Consider the following 26,429-nt stretch of genomic DNA (forward strand, 5'->3'; position numbering starts at 1 on the left):
AAATTAACAGTTTCATATTTTTAGTTTAAATAATGCTGTTAAAATATTGCATTGAGTAAATATGAAGCTTTATGTTTCATATGAACTTTATTATCCTTTAGAGCGCTAGGAAGAATGGGGCCGAAGCAGAATCACGAAAGACAGATCCTTTTGGTCAGCGCACTAAATGAGAAAATAGGAAAGTTTATATAAATGACAAGTTTAGGGAATCCGCCTTTACTTGTTTTAAGCGAGCTGTACGGTGGACATGTGATTCCAGTTTGGTTTACAATGTATGCATGCTATGTATACTCATGCATAAAGATAAATGTACTCGCAAACATAATTCTAGAGAATAAAATAGGCGACAGATTCCTACCAGCTGGATTATTCTGTACAATTAGAGAGATTTCACAGCACAAATACCTTCCTCTATTCTGGCATAGCAAACTATATCCCAAGTCTAGATGTGGTAGTGGAACACATTCAAGTTTAACAAAGTGCTGAGTCACCAGGAACATTCCAGAAGGATCTTGGTGGTCTCTGTGCTAACTAGCTACAGTATTAACAACGGGATGTGTACGATGGGACTGCACCCCCTTATTTTGTAAGACGTCTTGCACTCAGGATCAACATCTGCAACCTACTATACATGAATCAGGTGCTGTCCTTTGTGCCAGTGAGTATCGTAGAGGCCCTTGTTTCTTGTGGTCAGTCAGAGCATATCCTCTGGTATATCACGTGGAAAGACGTGCTGTTTCTCAAAATAATCCGAGATGTTGTCTACACTGTCACACATGCCGCGGAGAAAGAGCAGCATCTGGGGATGGGTCCTGCGTACCCAGAGCTTTTCAAATGCCTCTCGCTCTGAGTAAAAACGGGGGTGAGGGGACTGGTTTGGGTTCTCTTGCTCTGCTTCAGGTGTGTCTGCCCATTTTAAAACCATCTACGTAGACCTTAGAAAGAAATGGAGCCCATTATATAAGTTCGTTTGCTGTCATCTTTGTCCCTGGACTGTCATTGGACACATCAGAAGGATACGTTTTTTCCCACGTGTGGTAGGGGCCTTGCTCAGTCTATCTGGCGCTGAAGTGTTTACACACACTTTGTGTCTTCGGGATTTGACTGCTGTAAGAGGGCATCTACTCTAAACAGTCTTTGGTATGTCCAAAAGGATCCTATAACACCCATTCTATGTCCCTGGCACAGGCTCAATTGAGAGCTGTTAAATTGGCTTTAAGGTTCTCCAGCTCAAATTAAAGAGATCAGATTCACCCCAGGTGAAATTTTTGTTGTGGATCTTTAGAACTGGAAAAAGGAAAGAATCCGTTCAGATAGGTAAACTGCTCTAGTTGGCCAGCCTATCTCTAGAGAAAAGTCCAGTACAGTTTTTATAATGGGAAGAAAGATTCCAGCAGAGGGCAGTACAGGCCAGAGACTTCGCTCTCCATAGTATTTGTTGTTGCTCCAGTAGTAAACCTAACAAAATTGCACAAGCATTCTACACATTACTTCACTACACTGAAAGCATTATTCTGTCCAAATGACTGCTCCTTCTCACAGCACAAGCCATGTTCAATTTGGAGAACTAGCCTGTAGTGCATGTCAATGCTTTTAATGTTAAATTCATATTTAATTCCCCCTGTCACGACGACAGTGGACCTTACAGAGAAAGCATTTATTCAGAACATTTCCATGTTGTTGGTTGTCCCTCCTCCATTGACTGTAATACAAATCTATTGGCTTTTGGAATCACTTTACCCTTCCATGTTGTGTATTTTTAGTCCTAGCAAGAGCTGCTGTTATCCATTATCTTCGGTCACTCCCTTTTTTAACAGCTAGTGCTTGGGTTCAAATACACTGCTTGATGGATACAGGACTAAAAATGAATCCAGGGTGCCTTTGTGTCAAAAGAAAACATCAGGAGGGACTAGACAAATATAGATAGTGCTCTGCTGGAGGAGAGGCCAGACAAATACAGATAATGCTCTGTTGTTAATGCAACAGCTCTGCAAGATGTCTGATCCTGCATGTCATCTGAATGACATGACATTGCCAGTGTTGTGTTGCTCTTTAAAGATGCAGAGAGACCCGCTCTGTGCCAGCTGTGCCAGCACATTCCTGTTGCCCAGCCCACTGTTCCGTGCGAAAGCGGTTTGTTTTCTCTCCAGCTCAGTTGCCTCATGCTAATTGTGTGCAAAGTTTTATCGGTTACACGGCCTGCCGTCTGTGCAGGTCTCTCCAGTTGGATAGTTGCTCCCTATTCAGTTTACCCGGAGAATCCACTGTCCTCTTTCTCTGGAATCAATTTCCACTCCTAATGTGCTGGAGAGGGGCGGACGCACTGAGTGCTTCAGACTCTTAAATATTGACTGACTTGGTAATGGCGTGTCCTGCTTGTGCAGATATGTGCGCTCTACTGGGTTCTGTACAGAGACTAAAGCCGTGCTTGCTGCTTTGTTATCCCCCCGACACACCTGTGGGATTGTGGTTGAGTGCTTGCAGAATAACGATGAACCCAACTAACAATGCAACATGGCAAATGACAGTTTCCTTTCATAGATTTTTTTTTCTCTAGAAGTATATAAAAAGGAATGTATTAGTAGGTATGGAGTTTAAAGGAGTCACCCAAAGGCCCTTAAAGACCAAGACCTTTAAGCCTAAGAAGGCGTTCCAATCATCAACTAATTGGCCATAGCACATTTCCTGCAGGTAGTCCTGTGTATTGGGGTGTCATGTCATAACAATGCTTTCCAGCCTGTGCCAGACTTCAGAGGCTATGCCTTTCTGGCTTCCTTAAGCCATAAAAGAAGCTCAGAGCCTACAGTTGCTGTTGTCCCATGGTCTCCCATAAATACATGCAGAGGTTGTGTGAGCAATTGGTCCCAACTGACAGAACATTAGTCAGGGTCAGCCCCTGGGTCCAAATCCACATGAGAATGTGGTGCCTCTATCAGTGTGGGGCCCAAGGAGGCTAGCGAGGACTAGAAAAAAGCATTCTCTCAGGAGACTGACTGCAGTGGAGATTGAACACAGGCTCTTCCATCTTTTATCTTACCTGTGCCATGTTCCTGCCACACTTCCCTGTGTTAGTATCCCTTCAGCTCCATTGGCTCCTCTACTGAAATTACTTTCTGGAGCTTGAGACTATTGGTAATTGTTCACTACGGCTATGGAAGCCTTCAAGGGTATGTGAAGGCCTTGTGATAGAAAAGAGGACTGTCCCTGCTGCTGGTCTAGAGTGAGGTGTTACCCCCAGGAGAGGCACAGAGCCTGATAAGCACAGAAAGAAGTCACAGAGAAGGAGACAGCAGGGATGAAGATGCAATTATGAATGCTATGGTTAGTTATAAGAAACATCGCCCGGTATTTTATGACACTGGAATGCCTACTTGATTTTACCAATAGAAATCAAGAGTGGAAAGAGATGAATAAAAAAAGAAAAGCAGAAGGTCAGAGGTCACTCGCTGCCAGGAGGGATTGGAAGAGAAGGGGGGATAGTGGATGTCTCAACACAACACAGACAACAAAGCCACACCAAGAGACCTGGAGGACAAGTCCCGTCCCTCTCAGCTGACCAGGGCAGCCTAGAGTTGGAGACACATGGATCCTCTATAAGTATGGCCCTCTAAAAGATATACTTAATACCACTGTTAAAAGGGAGTTATTAGACAGTAAACTACAGTTTATAACTTAGGATTTTAAAACACAGCACCAAGAAAAGATGAGGGCTGTAAGACCCAGCACAATGCCTCCCTCTCCCTTTGGTATTTTACTGGAGCCCCCACCCCTGCTTTCTATAAGAGCCCGAGTACTCAGACCCTCGTTAGATCTGTCGCAGCAATTAGCTATTCAGGAGCCCAGCAAGGGAAGGAGAAATCCATGAGAAAAATCAACAGCCCTAGAGTTTAAGCTGGAGTGCCCCTCTCTGAGCAGGGGGCAGCCCTGTCTGAAGAGGCAGCCTGGCGGCCGGCTGACAGACAGAGAGCCGAGGCAGACGGAGGGAGCTGCCAGTTCACTGCGCTGCTCATTGTGGTGCTGCCTTGAGAGCCCCCATTCACACAGCTAAAGCTCTCGGACTGTCACTGCTCAGACCGGCGGGGCCCTTGCCTTTAATTATCCAGCTGATGGAGGGGCAGTGACAACCCCCCGCCCCCCCCCCCCATTAAAGAGTCATGGCCGTGCTGAGAGCGCACCCCCAGCTCGACACAGAGCTAATGGGAAACTGGTATCAAGTACTGATGGTCACCTTTCACATCCAACCTCAATATTTCACGCAAAATGAAGAATGTCAAGGTCTGTGGTTACTTGTGAACTATTTATTACACAAATGAAGAGTGCAAGAAAAACCACCAAGTGGTCCAACAACAAAACAAAGTTGGATATTCCCCAAGCAGTGCAACAACAAAGTTGTTTATTCCATTTGTTAGTCCTATGTTTACAAGTTGCAACTCAGCACCGAACTGCACTTCAAAGCTTGCAGTTGTGCACAAGCAAAAGACATCCACTCAGGTAGAATCTGTATTTCTTCTGGCTCCTTGTAAAGTGGTTAAGGGCTAATTAATAGAAACACCTTCCCATTTAGCCCAGAGAAAGTCAGGAACCATTCAGCCGAGAATACGGCTGTTTGACCTCAACAGGTGGCAGTGGTTCAGAGTCCGAGGGCTCAGAAAAATCACAGGGTCAACCTGAAATTAGTCAAGCATGCACAAACCTCAGCACTGCCATACCGAAGGGGCAGAACAAAAATTACATTTGCAGACTGAATAATTAAGTCATCTTCAATGCCTTGAATTGTTTCTCTCTTTCCTACAAAAGTGCTATTTTCTTTATGAGACAAGACATTCAATTTGTTGTTCTGTTTCCTTTCTCCACTGAAGGCCGTGTCTTGTGAAGGACAAACAGGACAGTGCCTGAAGCGTAGCTTGTAGAGACTCCAGTATCAGAGCTCCACTCTCTCGTCCACACCTAGTTACAGCATCATGAGTCCAGAGGAAACAGGGGCATCCCCAGTAGAGTTCCAGATGTAATACTCTGAGGACACAAGCTCTCGTGCTGCAGAAATAGGGAATGATGATGTCAGCTTCCTATAGGTAACAGCATTAGACAATACCCAAGAACATTTTCTAAAACCCACCACTAGGGGTCAGGGCCTATTTCCAAAGCTCTAAATCTGAGGGACACTGCCCAGTTTCTACAGAACAAAGTGCATGCCGGAGTAGCATGATGTCTGCTTCAGTGAAGTACCTTTATGAGATATGTTTCCAACCAACAGCAGACTGAACCTCTGCATGCAAATAAGTAAAGAGCAGCAAAAAGCAAACAAGTACAGTGAATGTATTAATGCTTGTGTGTGGTGAATAGAAACATGGTTTATAGGTGTGAAACCTTTGAGCAATAGTGAGTGCATTAGAATAGGCGCTGTCAGTGTGCATATGTATATTCAAGTCTCACAATTTAATCTGACCAATGACACACTTTGTGACTTGAAGACCTAAATGTTTTTACCAGTTAAGTGTGCCGATGCCATGTATGTATTAACACTCACAGGTGCTGATGCGTGGCTTGGCGGAGGAGTACACCTGCACGGAGTGCTGGTCCACCGAGCATCCAGAAAGAGTCAGGTCAGGGACTCTGAAATACAGCTGCAAAACAGACACACACTGACACTGTCACACAGCACTAATGACAGCACAGCTGAGAATAACGTGAACTTTCAATGACAAATTGAAAAAATGTAACAGGCCAGTATCACACATCTGTATACAATGAAATCCAAAACACCATTACAAGGAAGTCTGCACACAGATCAGGTTAAAGAACCAAATATCAACTCATGTCTGGGAATAAAAATAATCACTATATTTTATATGTAGTATAATATACACTATATCTTGATATGAAATTCACACCTCCACATCAAGATAATTTAACACAAATCACCTGCTTCATCCTTTATATTTCATTTTCCCAGTAAAAACTAATACCATTCTCAATCATTATGAGTCAATATTTGACACCAGATGAGGTACAAGCACTCAACCTGGAAAATGCGCCTTGTTTTAAACCAGAACCCTGTGTGCACAATCACCTTGATGTACGCAGTGAGTCCTGTGCAGAGAGGCTCAACAGGCCCTTGCGCCTGCGCAGAGAAACTCACAGTGCCTCCCAGGGAGACCTCTAAGGACCTGGGGAACTTCTGACCTTAGGGGAGAGAGGAAGAAAGAAACAAACGTTGTTTTTTTTTACATCCTTAAAGGAACACTGGAAGCAGATGGGAAGATGCCTCAGATAGCTGTCTATGGCCATCCCTGAAATCGGTGCACACAAAGCTATAGAAGAGTAATAAAAACGACACCCTCTGCACCTACCCAGAACCCAAACCAGAAGGCCCTTCTCTCGAGATACCTCCAGCTGGCCTGAGCTCACACGCACGTCCACGTTGGTCAGCTGACCCCTGGTGAGAAATCACACCGGCCGTTTGTCCAGGTTACTTCTGACCAGTTGTCTCAACAGCAGACAGAAAGCATCAGCAGGCTTTAAAACAGAAACGGTGTATTGTACATCAGGGACGGGGTATATTACCTGTTGAAGAAGGGCAGGTGTGCCTCGCAGTACTCAAAGCTGTTCTTCACACTTTCGTGCAACTTCAGGCTGACGGTCACCTTCAACTGGTGCTCCTCCTCCTTCAGCTGATAGGACCCCAGGATGGGCGGCACAGGCACCTGAGCACAGGCAGCAAAAGAAAGAGGTCACAGGGAGATGGGGACCAGCTGCCTGAGGGTGCACTGGCTTTGAATTCCTGCCTCTACCATTCAAAGGCCGTGTTGAGAGGTCTCTACACAATCCTATACTGTGTTACAAAGTGACTGGTGTGCTATGAAACTTAGCAACCAATTGTGTTAAAAGAAGCCATCTTCGGCAAATAAGGAAGAGGAAGAGGTAGATGATTCTGGAATGCTGCCAATCTGAGAAGCACAGGGAAGCGTGAAAGATCCCAGAAAAATATTTTAGGACTGTTCTAGTTTAATTTATTTGAGAAAAATGCACCAAGCATCTCTGTGTGTTTCACTCCCTCCCTCTGAGACAGACTCCTGACAGTCTTTTAAGGGGAAGCGGGAAAATTTCTCCCAACAGCTGCAAAATATAATGTGTGTCGACAGCCACGTGGATGAAGCCGATTCCCTGGCTTTTTGCAAGGCTGGATGAGGTCCTTGGATCAATTGGCTGCTAACTACCAAACCGAAGGGCCTCCTCCGGTTTGCAGCCCTGTTTGTAATCTGGCATGCTCTGCCTCTGCCCGGGCCCGTCTGTAGGCAGGTCAGGCCCAGGCAGGGTATCCGTGCTTCCAGCCTCATCCGTCCGGGAGGCCAGTCTGTGAGTGTGTACCCCTGCGTACCTGCGACGTGTAGCTGCAGAGGCAGAAAGGCTCCAGCGGCGGGGAGAAGGGGAACTTGTAGGGGCCGGAGAAAGCCGAGCCTTCGCCGTCGTCCACGCTGCTGGCGGTCAGGACGCTGGAGTCCAGGGAGGTCACGCAGGGGTGGACCAGCACGTCCTGCAGCGGGGAGCCGTTCGGCGGCAAACTGAGGGTGACGGTCACGTTCGGCAGCACCCCTTCCAGCTCACACTGACACAGCAGCGGGAGAGAGCACACTCTGGTGTGAGAGACGGCAGCATCTCTGCGCTGCTCACAACAGAAAGCTTTCAAGCGCCTGCAGATGATCACGGGCATAATGCATTTATCAAGCCCCAGAAGCTGATAATCATGAAGTATCAAGGACAAACCTTCTTCTGTAGAAAAGCCTTTACTTAACTGGTTCTGTTCTTTACCCCTCTGCTCCTACTGTAGTTCTCCCATCTACTGTCTCCACCCATTGTGTATTCTCATTGTGCATATCTTGTGTATTTTTGCATTGTTGTTGTCATTCTGTAAAGCGCCTTGAGAAGCCACCTTTAAAGGCGCTATATAAAATCAAGTTGTTATTATTATAAGAAGCCTGTTTGGGCATATCTGAGCAGCAGTTGTTAAGAACTAAAGCCTTACTTTGCCTTTTTATGGTAAGGCCACAGGGGAGCTCTTCTGGTTTGGTCGTAGTGTGGGAACGGAGAGGGACGCCGGACGCCTTCCCTCTCCCAGTCCTAACCCCTGCACCCCGGGGCTCACCTTGCAGGTGACCGTGCCGAAGACGTCCCAGAGGTCCTGCTTGGTGCGGCTACCGTACTGCATGGAGCGCACGTGCTCGCTCAGCGCCACGTTGACCGCGGCTCGCCCGCGATGCCCGCCTGGCTTCCAGGCCGGCTGCTTCTGAGCCCCGGCGGCTGGCGGCGAGGGGGCTGGTGGCAGACCCGCCTGGGGGGTATCCAGAGGGGTCCCCAGGGGGCAGACTTGCAGGACCACAGCGGGCAAGATGGCCAGACGCGAGGCAAGGAGGTCCGCTTCAGCCTTTCCCCCCGGCCCACACAGGAAAGCCTGCAGCCCCGCCAGCAGCGAGAGGGCCTGGGACACGGAGGCCAGGCTGGGTAGCGGGGGCCGAGGCTCAGGGGGGGCATCCACCAGGGGCAGGCAGGCCAAGATCAACCCCCCCTGGGTGACGGCCAGCAGCGGCCACAGAGCGCCGCCCTCCCGACCCTCCAGACGCAGCTCCAGGGCTGGGGAACGCTGGGGGCGGGCGCAGTCGTCCCGAGCAGCCACAAAGGGCTTTTCGGGGTCCGTCAGTGCCAGCTCTGTCAACAGGGGGTGCAGCACAGCCGCGTCCTCGGGGACAGCCACATACTTCGCCCCGGCCATCTCCCGGGCACGTCTCTCGACCGTCGGGTACCGCCTGTAAGACCCACGGCAACACACTGAGAGAGGGGCGGTCAGCCAGCACACGGAAAGCGCAGTTAGAGTTGTGTATACAGCTGCTCTTTTCTTTACGATGGGCAGTTTATTAGCACTTTTCTGATGGAATGTAAACTCGCGGAACCAGGCCATTCTGAACTTTCTGCTGGGGAAAGCGCTATGTACTACCCTGAAACAGGAGGGATGAGAACTTGAAAGGTCTCAGCTGGCTGCGGCTTCTTTTTCCCCATCACTGCTGATCGAGTGCGGCTGCAGACGCGCTGGCTCCGGCTGGCGCAGTTCGCGTTTTAAAGTCGCCCCAGCGGAAAACCACCTGACTTACAAACTCTCAATCATGTCTTGTGACAGTGAAACTAATGGCCCATATCAAAACATCACAACTGACACTTGTGCAGGACTTCTTTATTGGTTATTAATAAAAAAAACACGTCTTTTAGGTATATTCATGGGTTTGAGGTGCAGTAATGAAAACAGTAAGCGAGGTCACTTACTTTGAGAACCGTACTGTCCCAGGCTCTCCTTTGCAGTGGCTGATGATCCACAAAGCCCGAATACTCATTTTACCTCCTTCCGTGCCTTTATTGTAAATGTGTACAAATGCTGACTTTTACTCGATCTTCTTACGCCCAGTCGAGTAATCCAGTGTGCGCAAGATTAGCTACATGCCTCCCATTTCGTTTTCACTCGTCACTCCAGCTCCAGTGCGACTGACACTCGTCTAAATAAAGTTAACAATTATGTGTATCAAAACAACGAATCGGTCGCACGTTACTGTGAAAAAATAAGACGATTATCGATCCATCTACAGCAACTGTTCGATACATTTTTTTCTACAAAGAAGTGCACAGACTAATCTTGCAATTAGCAATAAAAATGTTTGAGAACAGCTCTCCCAGTCCATGTGTATGCTGACCGCTGTTAAAGGAAACGGATACAAAATAAAGTGCTGTTTCACGTTACTGTTCAAAATTAAAAATCAAAACTCTAACCTCTTGCGTTTACAACACAACTACTTCCTGCTCAAGGGAACACGTGCTGACACGCCTGCGCGCTGCAACTCGTGAGCGCTAGGCTCCGCCCCCCTATGTCGGGCACGCGCTCCAGCAAGCCAAACAGCGTTTTTTACTTTCGGCTAGAAATTGGGTGCTCAGTATAAACGTTACTTATCGGATCATGTGGGTGTGTCTCCTTCCTATTTGTAGAGAACCATCATAATGCAATAAACTTGCAGTTTCAACAGCTTAATGCATGCCATCTGATATGCATTTAGCTGTTCATATACCTTAAAAATACGGTCGGAACACGTGTACCTGATCTCATCATTGAAACAAAAATGCTTTAAAACGAAATATTTTACTTAACGGTACACAGACTTGTTTCCTGGAGAAATAAAACGAATTGAGAAAACTGAAGGGAATCACGAGGTTCACAAGGTCATACATTCAATGACTTAAAAAATAACTGAAACCTAAAATGAATCGCTAATTTCTCATTTTTGAATCATTCCGGTCTCCAGATAATTCTGACACAGGTTATTGGGGTTTTTTTCCAGAGCAGTCCTACACTACTTCCCAACGCCCAGCTCCACGGACAAACGCGCCCCCCCTTCGTGAGCGCGCCTAGCTCCGAGGCCGCGCCCCCTGGTGTGGGTGGGGCTTATTGTTTCTGTTTCCGGCCCGGATATGGCAGCTGTGTACAGGAAGTACAGGGCCTGTGGAAGACGGTGAACAACAGACTGCAAGAAAGCAGAAGAAAACAGAGGGGCTGCTTACCCTGGGATTCTGCTATCTTTCCCGGTTCGGTCCAGTTCAGCCAACGCCGCCCTTTCTAGAGTTTCAGGTTGGAGCCGAAACTCAAATCATGGCAACGACAGCTCAGCTGTTTGAGGTGGGGCTGCAGCCTAGCTGTGCAGAATATTTAGCTTTATTAAAGCTTGCAGTTTAATTGCGATAACGATTTTAATATTGGCTATAATAACGACACGTTTAATATGCTTATCTCATCCCGGACACGCATTCGTGCTTGTGTTTCTTGTCTTCTTGATTTAACACCAATACCCTGTTCAATGAAGTGTGTGGTTGGTTGTCTGTCAAAGAAGCTTATATCCCAAATATAACATTTTTACAATTCAGATCTTTTTTTAATTAAACCTGCTACACACTCGCAGATCCATAGAGAAATGTTGGCGGAATTATTATTTAACTCTCGTGTTTTGCAGTGATATGAATCTGGTAGTCCGGTCCAAGTCTCTTGGGATATAACAGGACAATGATTCTGGGGCAGACGCTTACATCCAGGGAGGCCAGCAGTCCTCTCTTAGTAGCAGTAAGACGAGCAGGGAGTGGAATCGGAGAAGCGCCGTGTCGTTTTTGTGATTTGCTGTAGTGGAGTCCAGTGAGGGGCTGTGTTGTTTCTGGTAGATCTCAGATCGGGTGCAGACCGTAGCAGGGAATTAGTTCGTGTATGTCGTTTCACTGAAATGGAGTTCATTAACCACAGATTGTTTTGCGTGGTACATTTGGATTACAAAGGCTGTCAGCTGTTCTTGCCACAGTTATTGAACAGAAGAACAAGGAATAAGTATGAGGGGTTTATTTAATTCCTTGGTCATGTTGTTACTGGTAGTTTCTGCTAAAACCTCTCCACAGTGTTTCTTAAGGCACCCTGTGAGATAGATGCAAGGAGCTTGGTAAAAAGGCACTTTATTTTCCTTTTGAAATGAGATATTTTCAGGTGATGTTGAAACCAATGTGTGAAATACGTGAGGTTATTGGGTTCCTTCATGCTCTCTTCTGTTTGACATGTACCATGCAGGAATCCATTTGCAAGACAGGTAAGTTTGGATTGGACATTTTTGCCGTATGGCTCGACACAGAATTAAAATGAATTCTGAATCAATACCTAAACAATGAAGTTCACCCAATGGGGTGGGAAAAAAAACATTTTCTTCCTGCGGAGCATCCTTGTCTTGAATTGTGATGGGCTGATCCCGAGCCCGGGCTTTTCCCAGCCTGACACTGTCTTCCTTTTCTTCCGGCAGGAGCCCTTTGATGCGGATGAGTACATTGAAAGGCTCGCCTGGAGGACCCCTGGGGGCGGCTCAAAAGGAGGGGCTGAGGCCTTTGATCCCAAAAGGTAGCGCTGGCCTTCCTCTTGATTTGTGGGCTTTTCCTCAGCTCGGCGGGAATATTTTTGTAGATCGGGATGCAGCTTCCCTAAAACAAATCGGGGAAACTTACAGGGGGTGTTGGTGTTGCTGAAAAAGCTGGTATGTTTATAGAGATCTGTACACAGCATAAAAGAAACATCACTTATAACAGCAATAACTTACACAGGAAAACAAATCTTTTTCCATAGATTTTTTGGTAGACGGACTTGACATCGGTCATTTGCCGATTAGCTCTAGTCATCCGGAGTTTCTCCACTCTGAAAGCCACAGGTTAGCATGTGTGCAGCCACTGTTGGAAGCAATAAAGTAGTACAGCTGAGACTTGTGCTCTGCATCAGATTCTGTCCCATTGTTTTCATAGAGCGGGAACAGGCAGGTCTCGGTACATCACTGACTTCTGAAACCTAGATGTCGCATTGTCTCGGATCATCCCACTCATTTTCGGTGGGGCTCCAGTAAGACAAACACAGCATTGCTGGCTGAATGTTACACATTCTCATTTGCGTAACAGGGGCTTTTCTGCTCTCCTGCTGGAATGTTGTCATATCGGGATGAGCTCACAGGAAGGGCAGCAAGCGATGTCCGAGAAACTCCATCAGTGGAGCAACTACACGCTCGTGCCCAGGCCATCACCATCAATTGTACCCAGTAATTAGCATTTCATTTTGCACAGCTGCGTCGCACTTACTGATGTCCATCAGGCCACTCTACACAAAACCATGATTTGTCGCTAAGGAGGACTTGGCTTCACTGCTGAGCAGTATACCTGAGGTGTTGCTCACACCACCTCATGGTGACTGTCATAGACGTGTGGCGATGCTGGGGGTTGTCTTGTGGTTTCCCAAATTTAAATTCCTGGGGCCTTACTGATCAATTACAGTATTACCAAAGTAGGTGCAATTAAAAAAAGTTTAGAGGTTTTTACAGTAAGAAATTATAATTTAAGGTTTACATGCATTGAATAAAACATTATTGTGGAACAGGCTTACTGTCTGTTCCTCTGGCTTTGAGAGGAGATCCCATACTGCACTGCCAGCTCTATTGAGTTTCCTCCCCCCAGTAGGATTTGGAGCTGTTTTGGGTCTGGCAGGTGTGGCAATTCTGCAGTTAGGTCAATTAGGTCATTTTCAGGCTGTGTTTGGCTTATAACATCTTCTAAAGTTAGAAATTAAAACATCTGCAGAAGGTGATCGACAGTACTCTGATTATTTGGATTTTTATTAATCAAATCAACAAATAACATAACTTATTTTTTGCTTTAAACAGTAGATGGCGATAGTGTCCACTAACAAAAATGTGAAAATGTGCTGAATGAGAAGTCTTAATCATGATGAATCAACATGCATGCATGTATATATATAGTTCAAGCTGTCCTATATTTTTAAATTAAAACTGAGCATCAGGTCACAGTGGTTCACTGTGTTCATTTTCATTGATTGGCTTTGGGTTGTCAAAAAAACCTACCCATGTGCTAAAATGCAGCTCTTGGCCATCTACAGTGTTAGGAAGCCAGTTGATAGGCTTGAGTGTCAGCTCTGTGGATCTCCAAATCCAATTAATCAGTTAATGCAAACTGAATCTCCTGCAGATTCACAGTGGTTGGCTAACTTCATGATTCTTGAAATTGCAGTTTTTCTCGGAGGCTTATTCGTTAATGACTAATTAATAAAAACAATACCCAAAACATTCAATCAATATCCAAAATCCATTCATTGTTTGAGAAACATCAATGCAGCATATATTTTCAAATCTCGTTTCTCAAAAAAATTTTTTTCTGGAACTCTTGCATATAGAAAGAATGATATTTTCAAATAACCATCTTTAGACCAGGGGTGGGAAGGTCTTTGGGATTTGAAGAATCTTCAGGCTTTTGTTTCATTTTAGGTCTTAATAAAGCTTATTTTTAAGACAATGTTAAATTAAACACAGTAATAGAAAGATGGAGGAGCTCTGGTGGCTCAGACGACAAGGGCATCTAGCTCCTGACCGGAAGGTGCTGGGTTCAATCCCAGGTAGGGGCAGGTGAGGGGCAGCAGACTCAGCCTGCTTTCCAAATGAGTACCGGGGGGTTAATCCTTCTGGGGGTAACAGGCCTGCCAGAGCATGATGCTGACCACATCACCTCCACCTCCAGTGTCGGATGGTCAAGAAAAATGATGGCCCTTGTCCCCCATTCCCCCATGGGCCTTTATGGCCTGAAAAGGGACCGACCTACCTAATGGGAAGATGCATATAAACTTGACTTTGTCCTTGGAATATTAGCTAATGGCAAAAAACATCTAACTCCTGACATTAAATTAGCACTTTTCTGGGCACTCCACTCAAAGCACTTTACAGGTAACCATCCACCACCTGGATGATGCAATGGCAGCCATAGTGCGCTCATCAAACAAATGTATGTTTTGCTCGTTCTACTGCATCTTAGTCCTTAGGGGGCTGAGCCTTTGCATTCTGGGCTCTTTTTGGCAAATCTGTGTGCTGATTGCTGCCTGGCTGCTTGGTTCGATTCTGGGACTTTTTCCTTTGCTGCCCCTCTGCAGGCTGCTGGAGGAGTTTCAGAACCACATTGAAGAGCTGAAGCAGCTGGATGAGCGAATCCAGAGGCGGGTGGAGAAACTGGAGCAGCAGTGCCACAGGGAAGCCAAAGAGTTTGCCCGCAAGGTGCAGGACCTGCAGCGAAGCAACCAGGTCAGCGATCAGCCATCACCGGGCACTGTCTCTGCCCTCTGTGACTGCTCCTCATGGCATGTGCCAGTATAAGATGCTGACAGACGGTTCTGCGAAGATCATTTGTTTTATTTGGTTTGACAGAGGTTATCCAAAGGGGCTGTCTGCGGAAGACAAGTAGTCTTTTTAAAGGAGTACAGTTTACTTCTCCTCAGGTTTAATGTAGTGGAATATGCTTTTATTCTCAGAAGTATTTGTCTGTTTGGGGTCCGCCTCTTGGTGCGCTGGCAGTTTATCTGGTCCCTTTTGATAAATGTATGTATGTTTGCCTGTACAGGTGGCGTTCCAGCACTTCCAGGAGCTGGATGAGCACATCAGCTATGTGGCGACGAAGGTCTGCCACTTAGGCGACCAGCTGGAGGGGGTGAACACGCCACGTCAGAGAGCCGTGGAGGCCCAGCGCCTCATGACCTACTTCAACGAGTTCCTGGACGGGGAGCTGCGCAGCGATGTCTTCAACAACCCTGATAAGGTCACACTAACATGCTGCTCGGAGAGAATCTCCCCTCTAATTACCACTGGACCGGCCAATATCCACTTCCTGTTTCCGCAGTACTCAGATTTTGTTTGCTTGCAAAGGCACAAACACGGTCTGTTAGCTGTTAGTAGGCTATTGCAAGGACAGGGAGTCCAGGATCTGCCATTCAGTGCACGTGCAGAGAGACGTTTTGAATGACTTACGTGGCTCTGCTGCTTAAGATGAGTTGAGTACTGAAGATCCACTAGTCTGAAGAAAGACTGGAATGGAAGTCACAAGGTTGTTTATGCCTTTCCTATACCACAACTGATAAAGTTATTTAAGGTTGCTCACCTTTCATGTTACAATAAAAACTACGAGCCAACCATTAAGTACTGCACATGTAACTACTAGCTGTTCTCTCCCCCACCTTACAGAACTACTAGTAAACGTATCTCGACAGTTTGTCATGGCAAACCCAGCCATTCCCATTTACCCTTCTCACCATGGGCTTGGTGATGCTGTTTAGCTGTCCCATAGACTGTTTTCCAATGCAGGAAGGCATGCAGTCGTCTGACTGTGGCTGGTCATGAGCTGCTGGAACAGAGAAGCATGTAAAAGCCTTCCATCTGCATTTTCAACAAGATCTACCCATTCTTTTAACACCGTCCTCTGTATAACCTTGGAAGAAAATTAAAGTGAGACACGTGCGGTCAAAGGGATATGTCTTGTAAGACCTGCATGTGAATATGGTACTGACAGTAAGACACTGGCAGCATCTTTTCTGTAATGTCCCAAGACTGGACCTGGACCTGGACATCATACTCAAGGTGGACATGAATAACTAAAGCACTGCGAATGTGTGAGTGTACCTAGAGCAGAATGGGAAGCTGTGTGTCAATAGCTGGAGGGACAGGCTTTGCTAATCCCTATAAAACGGAGGGCTGGCCTGCCAGCATGGAGACAAGTGCTTATAAACCCTGACTGCAGGGCGACGGCTACATCACTTACATGGGATTTAGCTAATCTTAGCTAGAGGACAGATACTTATAAAGCCTCACAGAGGAAAAGGCTGCATCTACCTCATGGGAGTGATTAATGATGTTAGCTTCAGCAGGCTTCTATGGGAACAGTGAAATGAATTGTGTATCGTGGGCCCACCATTTATTTTGGGTATGAATTCATTCCCCCACTCCTTGAAAGTTAGTTCTGGTTAATTAAATTAGCAATGATTATTTACACTCATTTTGCAATACACACAATGTAGAACAGTCCATTCCTATATCAAATATAAATGCGTGCACTCTGTATTTATTTCCTGTATTTGGAGGGCAGAGTGAATCAGCCTTTGCAGTTGCTGGTTTTCATAGGTGATTTTTCCATGTGGTTGTGTCTTTGAATTCCTCTGCAGGAATGGCTCTGTGATGTAAGCAGGTGTTCAGAAGATTTGGTGTGCTTGTCATTTCTCCTATTCGAGTATCAATTTTCTGGCCACTTTTCTGTTTTGTTCTAGATTAAAGAAGCAGCTGATATCATTCAGAAACTCCACCTGATTGCCCAGGAGTTGCCCTTTGACAGGTGAGTTTGCACTTGACCACAGAACAAAATCACAGGATTCAGAGAGGATGCAGGAAGAGCATGAATTAAACTGTTGTTCCTTCAAAATGTGTAAGAATGACACGGGGATAGAAGAAGAGAAATCCAACATTTTGCATCTGTGTACAATTTCAAGACCATAAAATGATTAGAATTGGGGAAAAGGTTAGCCTTAAAGCTTTTTACATTTTGAGGATAGAAGAAGTCTTGCATAGAAATCATCGTCTTGCATGTGTCTAGAATTTCAAAACTCTAAAATGATTACAACTGGGGAAAAGGGAAGACTAAAGGCTTTTTATTCTGTTCATCAGATGGTGATTAGAATTTCTCCTGTCTTTTGGTCTTGGTAGGTTTTCTGCCGTGAAAGCAAAGATTGCAAGTAAGTGGTTCCGTTTTGAAATGCCTCTGGATCCTCTTGGAGCACGGGAAGAGGGACTAGACTTTTTTAAGGCGTCATGTCTTGTCTGTAGCTGATCCGACTTTGAGAGCTTCCCTGTTCTGTAATTTGCATTGTCTGTAACCTCCAGTGCTGTGCTGTGTTGACGTGTGATCTGTCTCTCTGTGCAGGTAAGTACCATGACCTGGAGCGCCAGCTCATCCAGGAGTTCACAGCTGCCCAGCGCAGGGGAGAGATCGGCCGCATGAGGGAAGTGGCCTCAGTCCTGCTGCACTTCAAGGTGACTGTGCCTTATGCTCTGTGACCTGCCAGCCCCATCCCTTGTTATTATAGAGGGCTCCTTCATACTATGAGCTTTCTGACATGAACTCTGTGACCACAGGGACGTAAGAAAGATTACAAACAAGAGGAGCCCTTGTGGCCCATATAACCCATCTGGTAGTAAGTACTTAATACTCGTCCAGTCGTTTCTTGAAAGACGATAAGATAGGAACAACATTTCTAGGTAGGTTTTTCCATGTTCTCACATCTCTCTGGGTTAAGAAATACCTCATGTTTTCTAATTTAAGTGCGCTTCCAGTGCTTTGGATTTTAAAATTGAGAGGCAATATCATTGTTCATGAAAAATCCTATCTTTCCATTCAGATCTTGAATCTTTGCACATTATGCTCAGAAGGCATGAGAGTGGCGCAGTGGTGACCTGTGTGTCTGTGTCTTTGCAGGGCTACGCTCACTGCGTCGATGTGTACATCAAACAGTGTCAAGAGGTGGGTCATCTCATATTTTTCTTTCTTTGATTCCCCACAAAGTCAAATTCTTGAGCAGCTAGTTGTTTGTGCTGTCTCTATAATGCTGTACCAGTGTACCTGCAAAACTGCTGCATGCATAGCAGCATCGGTTTTTTAGGCCCGAGGCCATTGTAGACTGTGGTTTGCGGTCATGTGCAGTATTTCACAATTGCAAACTGTGCTGTCAGCAGTGCGGTTCGCAATTATGCTGTGTTCGGCGTAGTCCGGAGAATGACTGGAAACCCCGTGTGTGTGTAGGCGGCGTACCAGCAGAATGACGTATTTGAGGATACGGCGTCGCTGTGCCAGCGGGTTAATAAACAGGTGGGAGAGGTGTTCTGTAGCCCGGAGACTGTTATGGCCAAACTCATCCAGAGCATCTTCGAGAACAAGCTGCAGGTAATCATTCCGCTTGATCATTGGCTCGTAAGACTGAAGCACCCTTCACTGTGCAGTGTCAGCCATTCACCCATGATTCTTGGAAGGAACAGAGCGTTCTGAAACAAAAAAGATATCGTTATGAAATATTGTGGGCCAGAATTCTTCTGTTAAATTAAGTTAAAAATAGGGTTTGAAGGACTAAGTTATATTGCAAGGTTTTGGAAGGTGATAGGGTTATGAACCCAGATTGGACTAAGATTATCATCAAGGCATTACAATGAATGACATGTAAGGCAAATTCATATGCGCCTCTGGTAAGGAGGTCCATGGCCCTAGTATGAAACATACCGTAGTATTGATGTTGGTATTCATGTAAATGAAAGTTTACTTCAGCATTTCTGACACCACTAACTGGTTCTCTTCAGTAGTTTTTAATTTACTGCTGTGTCTTCAATGTCTTGTGTTTGACTGATGAGTATAGACACATATTCTTGTAATACCGAGCAGCTGAATGAGAAGAATGGGAGTTCTTTGGTCTTTCACGTGAGTTTACGTGCCTCACACTGAATGTCTGATGTCTTGATTTCGACGTGGTTTGTGCTGCAGCCCGGAAGGACAAGTGTTAGCCCCAAGGAAGACTGTTTCCTTGGCTGAGCAGCTGCCTGTCATGGTCAAGGTCTAACTGAGGTCACGGTCTGTGTTACAGAGCCACGTCAGGGACAAGCTAGAGGAGAGCCGCAAGTCAGACGCTGAGCAGTACCTGAAGAACTTGTACGACCTGTACACCAGGTAACCGGTGTCTCGCCACTGGCTGCTGTACAGCTTCTTTTGAAGGTAAAGACTCACTCTTGCTGTGGTGCTCACTGCAGGACGACCGCTCTGGCCAGCAAGCTGACCGAGTTCAATCTGGGCTCTGACAAGCACACCTTCCTGTCCAAGCTCATCAAGAACATCTTCTCCTCCTACCTGGAGAGCTACATCGACACGGAGCGCGAGTACCTGCGCAGCCGCAGCACCATGATCCTGCAGAGATACTACGAGTCCAAGAACCACCAGAAACGCTCGCTGGGCACCGGAGGGTAAGATTGCGGGGGACCCTGCCATTGCCGGTTCACTTTGCCATCTCTGTGCTTTTCCTCACTGCTTGTTGGATCCCTTAAGGGCTTTTCAGCAGCCAGGCTTTGGAAGTGGGAAAACAGGGAAATATCCATGCATTATTCAGCCTTAACCCAACTCCCCACCCCACCCCCATCACCTGGTTGTCATTGTTGTAATTGGCTGCCTCCCAATCCCATCGTCTCACTGACACCACAGACACAGGATGGCTCTGGGCAGGTGCAGCCTCTCAAACAGTGACTCACTGTGCACCAGAACATTCTTTCACTCCATCTGCGGCATTTAGGGGTGACTGTACGACCCCAGGGTGAGATCCTTGGATCAGTTGGCTACTGACTGCCAGTAGGTTAGATGGGCCGATTGGCCTTCTCTCGTTTTGTTGGCCTTTCCGATGTCTTTATGTGTAAAGTCCATTATCTCGTGTGTTGGTGCCGGCAGTATTGAGGGCCCCCCTGTGTCTGTTTGCAGTATCCAGGACCTAAAAGAGCGGATCCGACAGCGAACCAACCTGCCCCTTGGCCCCAGCATCGACACCCATGGGGAGACCTTCCTTTCACAAGAGGTTGTGGTCAACCTGCTGCAGGAGACCCGGCATGCGTTTGAGCGCTGCCACAGGGTAGGTACACTCCCTCCCCCTGGGGCAAATACACGCTTACCCTCGGGGTTAGTAAACGCTGTTCAGAGAAGAATTAAGCTGTGCCGAATACAATCTAAGTAAGAAAACGCCAGCTTCTGCCCTGGAGACTCAGCAGACCTCCCCCTTATCTCTCAGCTGTCCGACCCCTCTGACCTCCCCAAGAATGCTTTCTCCATCTTCCTGCTGCTGGTGGATCATCTCTGTGTGGATCACATCGACTACGCCCTGGAGATCGGCCTGTCAGGTCGGTACAGCCACTGCACCCAGGCCAATTACGGCAATCTATGTTATCTTTTTAGGTTTTTAATACCTTTTTCTAAGATGAGCCATTTATAGTAATAAGTCATAGACTTTATTTTATATAGCACCTTTAAAGGTGCCTTCTCAAAGTGCTTTACAGAATGACAACAATGAAATAAATAAATGAGAATACACATTGGGAGAAGACAGTAGATGGGGGAACTGAAGACAGTAGGAGCAGAGGGGTAAAGAGCAGGACAAGTTAACTAAAGGCTTTTCTAAAGAAGAAGGTTTTGAGTTGGAGGAGGTTAGAGAAGGTGACTTTCTGATACCCTTTGGGAGAGAGTCCCACAGGTTTGGGGCATAACAGGAGAAGACCCTGTCACCCATAGAGTGTAGACGGGCTTGGGGGACAGACAGGAGACCAGAATTAGAAGAGTGAAGGTTGCAAGGTGGGGAGTAGGATGATAGTAGCTCAGAGTGGTATTGAGGTGTCAAGCAATGCAGAGCCTTGTAGCTTTGTGAAAAAAATGTTATGTGTTTGGATGTTTTCCTGTTGTCACAAGTCATAACCACTCATGCTCTAGAGTCCTAGTGAAGTACAGCTATTTCAGTATTAATAATATTGATTGCTCTTTACCAATTTTTAATTTTGTGCCCAATCATAGGGCCACCTGGTTCACTCAAAAGAGGTTTATTTATGGTTATCCAGTGGGACAAGTTGGGTAGGCTGGATTCTCTGTAGGGTAATAGTTTAGAATGGTGCAGGATCTGTTTTATTACCCCTGTCACTTTACACCAAGAGCTAAAGTGCTGAAGGGGGCGAGTGTGTGATGTGCTTTTTAATTTCCTGGCAGCAATCCCATCACCCGATGCAAAAAATGCCAACTTGTACTTCCTGGATGTGGTGCAGCAGGCCAACACCATCTTCCACCTCTTTGACAAACAGTTCAATGACCATCTTATGCCCCTGATCAGGTGAGCCCCCCCTGCCAGTGACAAGGGACCCACAAACCTGCGTGTGACTGCTTTCGCGCGTCTCTGACATCAGCCTCTCCCCACCTCTCACACTGCTATACTGACTGTAGGGCCAAGCTGTTTCATACCTGGCACTTGTCTCGTCCACCACAACAATGGCAGAGAACCAACAGCCACGCTGACGCGAGCTCGGTGGGGGGACGGGACTGTTCTAAATGTGGCACGCTGGCTGTAACTCCCTGCCTGGTTCTGTCCCTGTCTCCGCAGCTCTTCCCCGAAGCTGACAGAGTGTCTGCAGAAGAAGAAGGAGGTCATTGAACAGATGGAGGTGAAGTTGGATACCGGCATCGACAGGTCAGTCATAAGCACACTTATGTAAAACTTTGTTGAAACCGCTTGCGTCCTGGCGCGTTATAATGCGATCGCTGACGACGTTGTGGATCGTGCATCGTCTCCAAGAGACCCAATGGCGCTGTATGCGGTCTTGTGTTGAATGAAATGAAGCTGCTGGCTGTGCGTTTCTCATAACCCATCCTGTTTCCCTGCTCGCTTTTTCAGGACCCTGAACTGTATGATCGGCCAGATGAAGCACATCCTGGCCACAGAGCAAAAGAAGACGGATTTCCGTCCCGAGGACGAGAATAACGTCATGATTCAGTACACTAACGTGAGTACCTGCAGCGGGCTTGAATCCTGCACCACCTGACCGAACGCAAACACGAGTACCTGCAGCGGGCTTGAATCCTGCACCACCTGACCGAACGCAAACACGAACACGGTCCCTGTGTCCGTATCTCGCAGGCCTGCGTCAAGGTATGCACGTACATGGGGAAGCAGGTGGAGCGCGTGCGGAAGTCCATGGACGGGAAGAACGTGGACACGGTGCTCACGGAGCTGGGGGTGCGCTTTCACCGGCTCATCCACGAGCACCTGCAGCAGTTCAGCTACAGCTCCATGGGGGGCATGCTGGCCATCCGCGATGTGGCTGAGTACCGGCGCTGTGCCAAGGACTTCCGGGTGAGCGCAGGGGCAAGGAGAGGGAGGGAGGGCTTGGAATACAGGGACGGGTAGCAGAGGATGCCGGACGGGGGGATAAATGTAAAAGATGTCTAAAGTATGTCCCTGTGGGACCTTTTTAAGCTTTCATGCGTGGGTCAGGATTTGTCAACTACGTGTCACAATTGGAAACTGAAGAGAAATTCAGTTAGGAAAGAGAAGAGGAAATATTTTGTGACACCGAGTATCTGCAACAGGCTTCCCAGCAAGGCAGTTGAGGCCCAGACTCTGGGCACCTTCAGGAAATGCAGACTGATCTTATGGTTTCTCAAACGTGACGCGTGTGTATGCTAACAACGCTGCAGTCCTGTACTGCTGCTAGTGGTGTTGGTGAACCAGTAGGTGGCACTCTGCTCTTCAGATCGAAGCTTGAGCTACAGCTCGGTTTTTCTGTGTGGTCGCCGGGGACACAATGCTGCAGGAGATGCAGTTCTTCAGCTCAGACATTAAACCAAGTTCCTGATTAATTGGCAATTAAAGATCCCATGATGCTTACCAGAAGAGTGTTAACCCTGGTTTCTTGGCTGCATTCCATTCTGAATTTGTACAGTCTGGCCGCCCTGGACTGTAGTTCCTCCTTACATCAGCAGTTTCTGTTGGAAGATAGCAGCTGCCACTCGTCACTCAGGTGGGGGCTGCACCTTGTTGGATAAAATGGGTCCTCTCAGTATAAAGCACCTTGAGATTGAATTTAAATTTGAGGAATCTATTGAAATAGAGTTGAAAGTATGCTGTGAGCCTCGCTGGCGATTCTTACTAAAGATTGATGCTCCTCTGCTTCCCCCTGCAGGTCCCACTGGTACTACAGCTCTTTGATACACTCCATGCCCTCTGTAACCTGCTGGTGGTGGCCCCCGATAACCTAAAGCAGGTGTGCTCTGGAGAGCAGCTCACTAACCTGGATCGTAACCTGCTGCATGCCTTTGTCCAGCTGAGAGCGGACTACCGCTCGTCCAGGCTCGGCCGCCACTTCAGCTAACGGGCACCAGACTGAGACTGGCATGGCTACGGGGTGCCTCAAGCCAGTGGCATTAGCAATGAATCACTGTACCCATCAAGACATGAGAACCAAACAGCAGGCTCCCTCGGTTGACCTGCTGTGAGCCAATCCCCGCGTCCTTCCCAGTAACAGACAAGAAATAAAGACTGCCCTTTAGTTCTTAGAGTTTTCTTGCTGCTGGTTCATCTTAATGAGCAAATGCACTTTCATGGTGTTCAGTCAGGTAATAGGCCCTACATCAGTGCATAGCTGTACAATCAAAGCTAATCCACCTCACTACACAGAGCAGTATCCCCGGAGCTATCTAGTGCACACTCCTGTCGGGTAACGCATTTACTTGTTCAAAGTCATCACTCTTCCCATCTGAGAAGGCTCTTTCGCCAACGCACACCAGAACTGTCGCTAAACCCAGTAATACCACAGTATATCCAGAGGCAACTTGTTTCCACTTTATCATCCATGTAAAATAAGGCCACTTGGTTGCTTAATGAAAACAACAACTTTTTAACCCAGTCGGGGCTACAAGAGTCTCTTTTGTTGGCAGGGTCTGGTAAAATCCATAAAAAAACCTTTGTTCCTTTATCTCAGGTTAACTTCCCAAGCCAAACCGCTGAAACTACAGCAGCTCAGTGTTACGGCGGCGTGATTCCATGTGAGCGCATGGGCCTTTCCTTTGACAGTGCCAGCTGGAAGGCTATTCTGGGTGGGCCGTGGGATCTAGACATATTCAATTCCAAGGCCTACACTTGTGCATAACTGCAGGTGCCTGTAGTGTTATCACGTGGGAAAGATTGCTGGAACACAAGAGCGGAAGCCATCAGAACTGAGAAAGTCATCGGAAGTTTTAGTCAAGTGACAGGCCATAGATAAGTACTTTTAGGAAGGGCTGCCCGCCTTTGCACTCCTCCAGGTGGCTGTGTAGACAGGTTTGGGGACACGCTTCACTTGGCGCGGGTCAGAGCGACAGGATGTGGCGCTGGGAGAAAAGCCCACCTCTAAGCCCTCGCTTTTTAGTACACGACAGCAGAAAATGATCAAACCACTCCACTGAGAACGCGATCATCTAGGACATGGGTCTGGAGAATTTGTGCACTTTTATTTTGATCTGCGTTGACTGCAATACCACCTTTTTAACTTGATTTTATGTGCTTTTATTTTTATTTTAAAGAACTGGGTGATTCTTGGCACCTTCTGGTCTGTACGTAAGCAGTGTAAAGTTTTCTTTTGTTCCAAACAGTTCTTTTTAAAAAAAATGCCATAGTTGTATTAAATGTACAGTACAGGAATGTCTGAGTTAGTCAAACTCCTCGGTTTCTTTTGTTACAGTGCCAAAATGAACCATTGTGCATTGTGGCTGTGCCAGCACTACTGCATCTTAATACATAGGCAACAGTAGCGAAGGGGTTTTATGGCATAGGTTGGGGCCATACAGGCATCTGAAGTACTGCGTGCTGATTCTGTAAGCCCACCCTGATGGGGATAACCCTTTTCTCCTTTGGAGAATGGGCACAAACGTGCAGCAGCTGATGCTGGTGACCACAATAGTATCCTCCCATTCCTAGGCCAAAGGCACAGATGGACACATGACAAGTGCTCTGTCCTCTGACCTTGAAAGGTCAGGGTGTAACTCATGAGTGACATGAGTTTGGTGCTCTCGATGCAAGATCAGCGTTCTGTGCCCTAATTGTATGTGACACCAGTTTTGATGGCAGTCATCTTTAAATGCCTGGAATAGTTAATCCTATATGTCAGGGGACTCTCTCTCTTCCTGCATTCAGAAGTAGGAGAAACTGCTTGTTGCGACACATTGATACACATTCATACCAAGGTTAAATGATTCTACAGTGCTGCAGTGTACACATTTCAGCATTAGTCCTCACTCACTTGTAGTACAGTACGCTGATATCAATACCTTTGGTTACTGAAGAGTGAAGTGTAAGTACCGTAAAAAAAGACCAGTTTATTTCAGGTTCTGTGGAATCGGAAGACTGGCGAGCTCTCAAGGTTGACTCCAGTGTTGCAAGTGTCCAGCACATATTTCCCAATAGGCCTAGAGGCAGAAACCAGCCAAGCTCCTTGTTACAACTGAAACACTAGATCTGTGTCTCTCTAACCACCAGGTTAATCCTTGCTGACAGAGGAGGGTGGAAATCTGAGTGGAGAGTGATGGTTTATAATTTGTACATGCTTTATTTCAACAAGACACTTGAAAGCTGTCCTGTCCTCTGCCCCCCACGATTTTGCCTCTGTACAGCTGTTTGCATTTATTACTAATAATAAAATATCTAATGTTGTGTTAAAATCTGTTCCAGTTCTTTCTGTCTTAGAGAGATAGTTTTGACAACATATTCTTAGTGCAGTTTTCTTTGAGATTGGAGTTTAGAAATAGTTACAGCTGTTGGGATGTTATTTTTAAGTCATGTCTGGAACCGTAAGAATACAGAGCTCAGAAATGGGGGGGGAAAAATGGAACGTTCTGGCCCTAAAAATGTGAAAGATGAAAAGGGTTATAAAATGCTGAAGTTAAACGCATCTCCTCAGGAATGTTCTCATTCTCAAATCATATTTCATAAGAACATAACGTTTGCAAATCCGAGGAGGACATTTTGACCAACTCTGCCTTTTGCTTGCTAGTAGCTGATTGATCCGGGGGTCTTATCCTGCTGTTTCTTGAAAGAAGTCGGGTATCGGCTTCTCAGACATGGCTGGATAGCATGTTCTACACTTCACAACCCTTTCGGTACAGAATTGCCTCCGGCTCTCAGTTTCCATCTGTCTTCTGGTTCCCTTCTGAGCATGTCAGATGCCGCTCGCTCTTCGTTGGGTTAACGAGCAACATGTTTTCAGAATGTGGTGACGATGGTGAGTATTCTACTAGATACCGGTGCATGTTACTAATGTTACTGTTGCATCTTAATGTGACTCAATTTAAATTCCACAAATTTAATTATGTATTCTAATATTTTGTTTGCCGTTTTTCTTGGTACAAAGTGAAGCTTAGTATAAGAGGCTACACGAAGGACGTCTGGATTCTGGCCTATATTTACTGTTAGTGGCTATGTGTGG

General features: G+C 46.6%; 2 protein-coding genes across 3 annotated transcripts; one reads left to right on the plus strand and one right to left on the minus strand.

Moving 5' to 3' along the window:
* Positions 1-4,283: 4,283 nt before the first annotated feature.
* ap5m1 (adaptor related protein complex 5 subunit mu 1) lies at positions 4,284-10,383 on the minus strand. Of its 2 annotated transcripts, XM_088648050.1 has the most exons (9): positions 9,811-9,907; positions 9,313-9,539; positions 8,144-8,801; positions 7,379-7,606; positions 6,565-6,704; positions 6,351-6,436; positions 6,071-6,183; positions 5,528-5,624; positions 4,284-5,034 (listed from the first exon to the last, which is right to left on the minus strand). In XM_088648050.1, exons 2-9 carry the CDS (start codon positions 9,378-9,380, stop codon positions 4,952-4,954), a joined length of 1,473 nt encoding a protein of 490 aa, XP_088504176.1. In that variant the 5' UTR covers positions 9,381-9,539; positions 9,811-9,907; the 3' UTR covers positions 4,284-4,951. The 2 variants fall into 2 exon arrangements, with proteins under 2 accessions (XP_088504176.1, XP_088504174.1); XM_088648048.1 differs by having other exon boundaries at positions 9,313-10,383.
* A 94-nt stretch (positions 10,384-10,477) lies between these two features.
* Positions 10,478-25,665, plus strand: exoc5 (exocyst complex component 5). Its single transcript, XM_088648047.1, has 18 exons — positions 10,478-10,708; positions 11,862-11,956; positions 14,531-14,678; positions 14,995-15,189; positions 16,688-16,752; positions 17,121-17,149; positions 17,338-17,447; positions 17,890-17,934; positions 18,214-18,354; positions 19,043-19,125; positions 19,206-19,415; positions 19,921-20,068; positions 20,225-20,333; positions 21,187-21,307; positions 21,575-21,661; positions 21,866-21,974; positions 22,109-22,324; positions 23,154-25,665. Exons 1-18 carry the CDS (start codon positions 10,682-10,684, stop codon positions 23,340-23,342), a joined length of 2,127 nt encoding a protein of 708 aa, XP_088504173.1. The 5' UTR covers positions 10,478-10,681; the 3' UTR covers positions 23,343-25,665.
* Positions 25,666-26,429: the final 764 nt, after the last annotated feature.

This window comes from Lepisosteus platostomus, chromosome 10 (genome assembly GCF_059453375.1).
Source record: "Lepisosteus platostomus isolate fLepPlt1 chromosome 10, fLepPlt1.hap1, whole genome shotgun sequence".
In the NCBI taxonomy this organism is placed as follows: Eukaryota; Metazoa; Chordata; class Actinopteri; order Semionotiformes; family Lepisosteidae; genus Lepisosteus; species Lepisosteus platostomus.

Coding starts and splice junctions, on each gene's coding strand:
- ap5m1 (XM_088648048.1), bottom strand. CDS start 9,380: ATGAGTATTCGGGCTTTGTGGATCATCAGCCACTGCAAAGGAGAGCCT. Junction 7,607..8,143: donor TCGGCACGGTCACCTGCAAG/GTGAGCCCCGGG, acceptor CTGCTGTGTCAG/TGTGAGCTGGAAGGGGTGCT. Junction 6,184..6,350: donor CCTTCTGGTTTGGGTTCTGG/GTAGGTGCAGAG, acceptor CTCTCCCCTAAG/GTCAGAAGTTCCCCAGGTCC.
- exoc5 (XM_088648047.1), top strand. CDS start 10,682: ATGGCAACGACAGCTCAGCTGTTTGAG. Junction 19,126..19,205: donor TTGTACGACCTGTACACCAG/GTAACCGGTGTC, acceptor TGCTCACTGCAG/GACGACCGCTCTGGCCAGCA. Junction 21,308..21,574: donor CATCTTATGCCCCTGATCAG/GTGAGCCCCCCC, acceptor CTGTCTCCGCAG/CTCTTCCCCGAAGCTGACAG.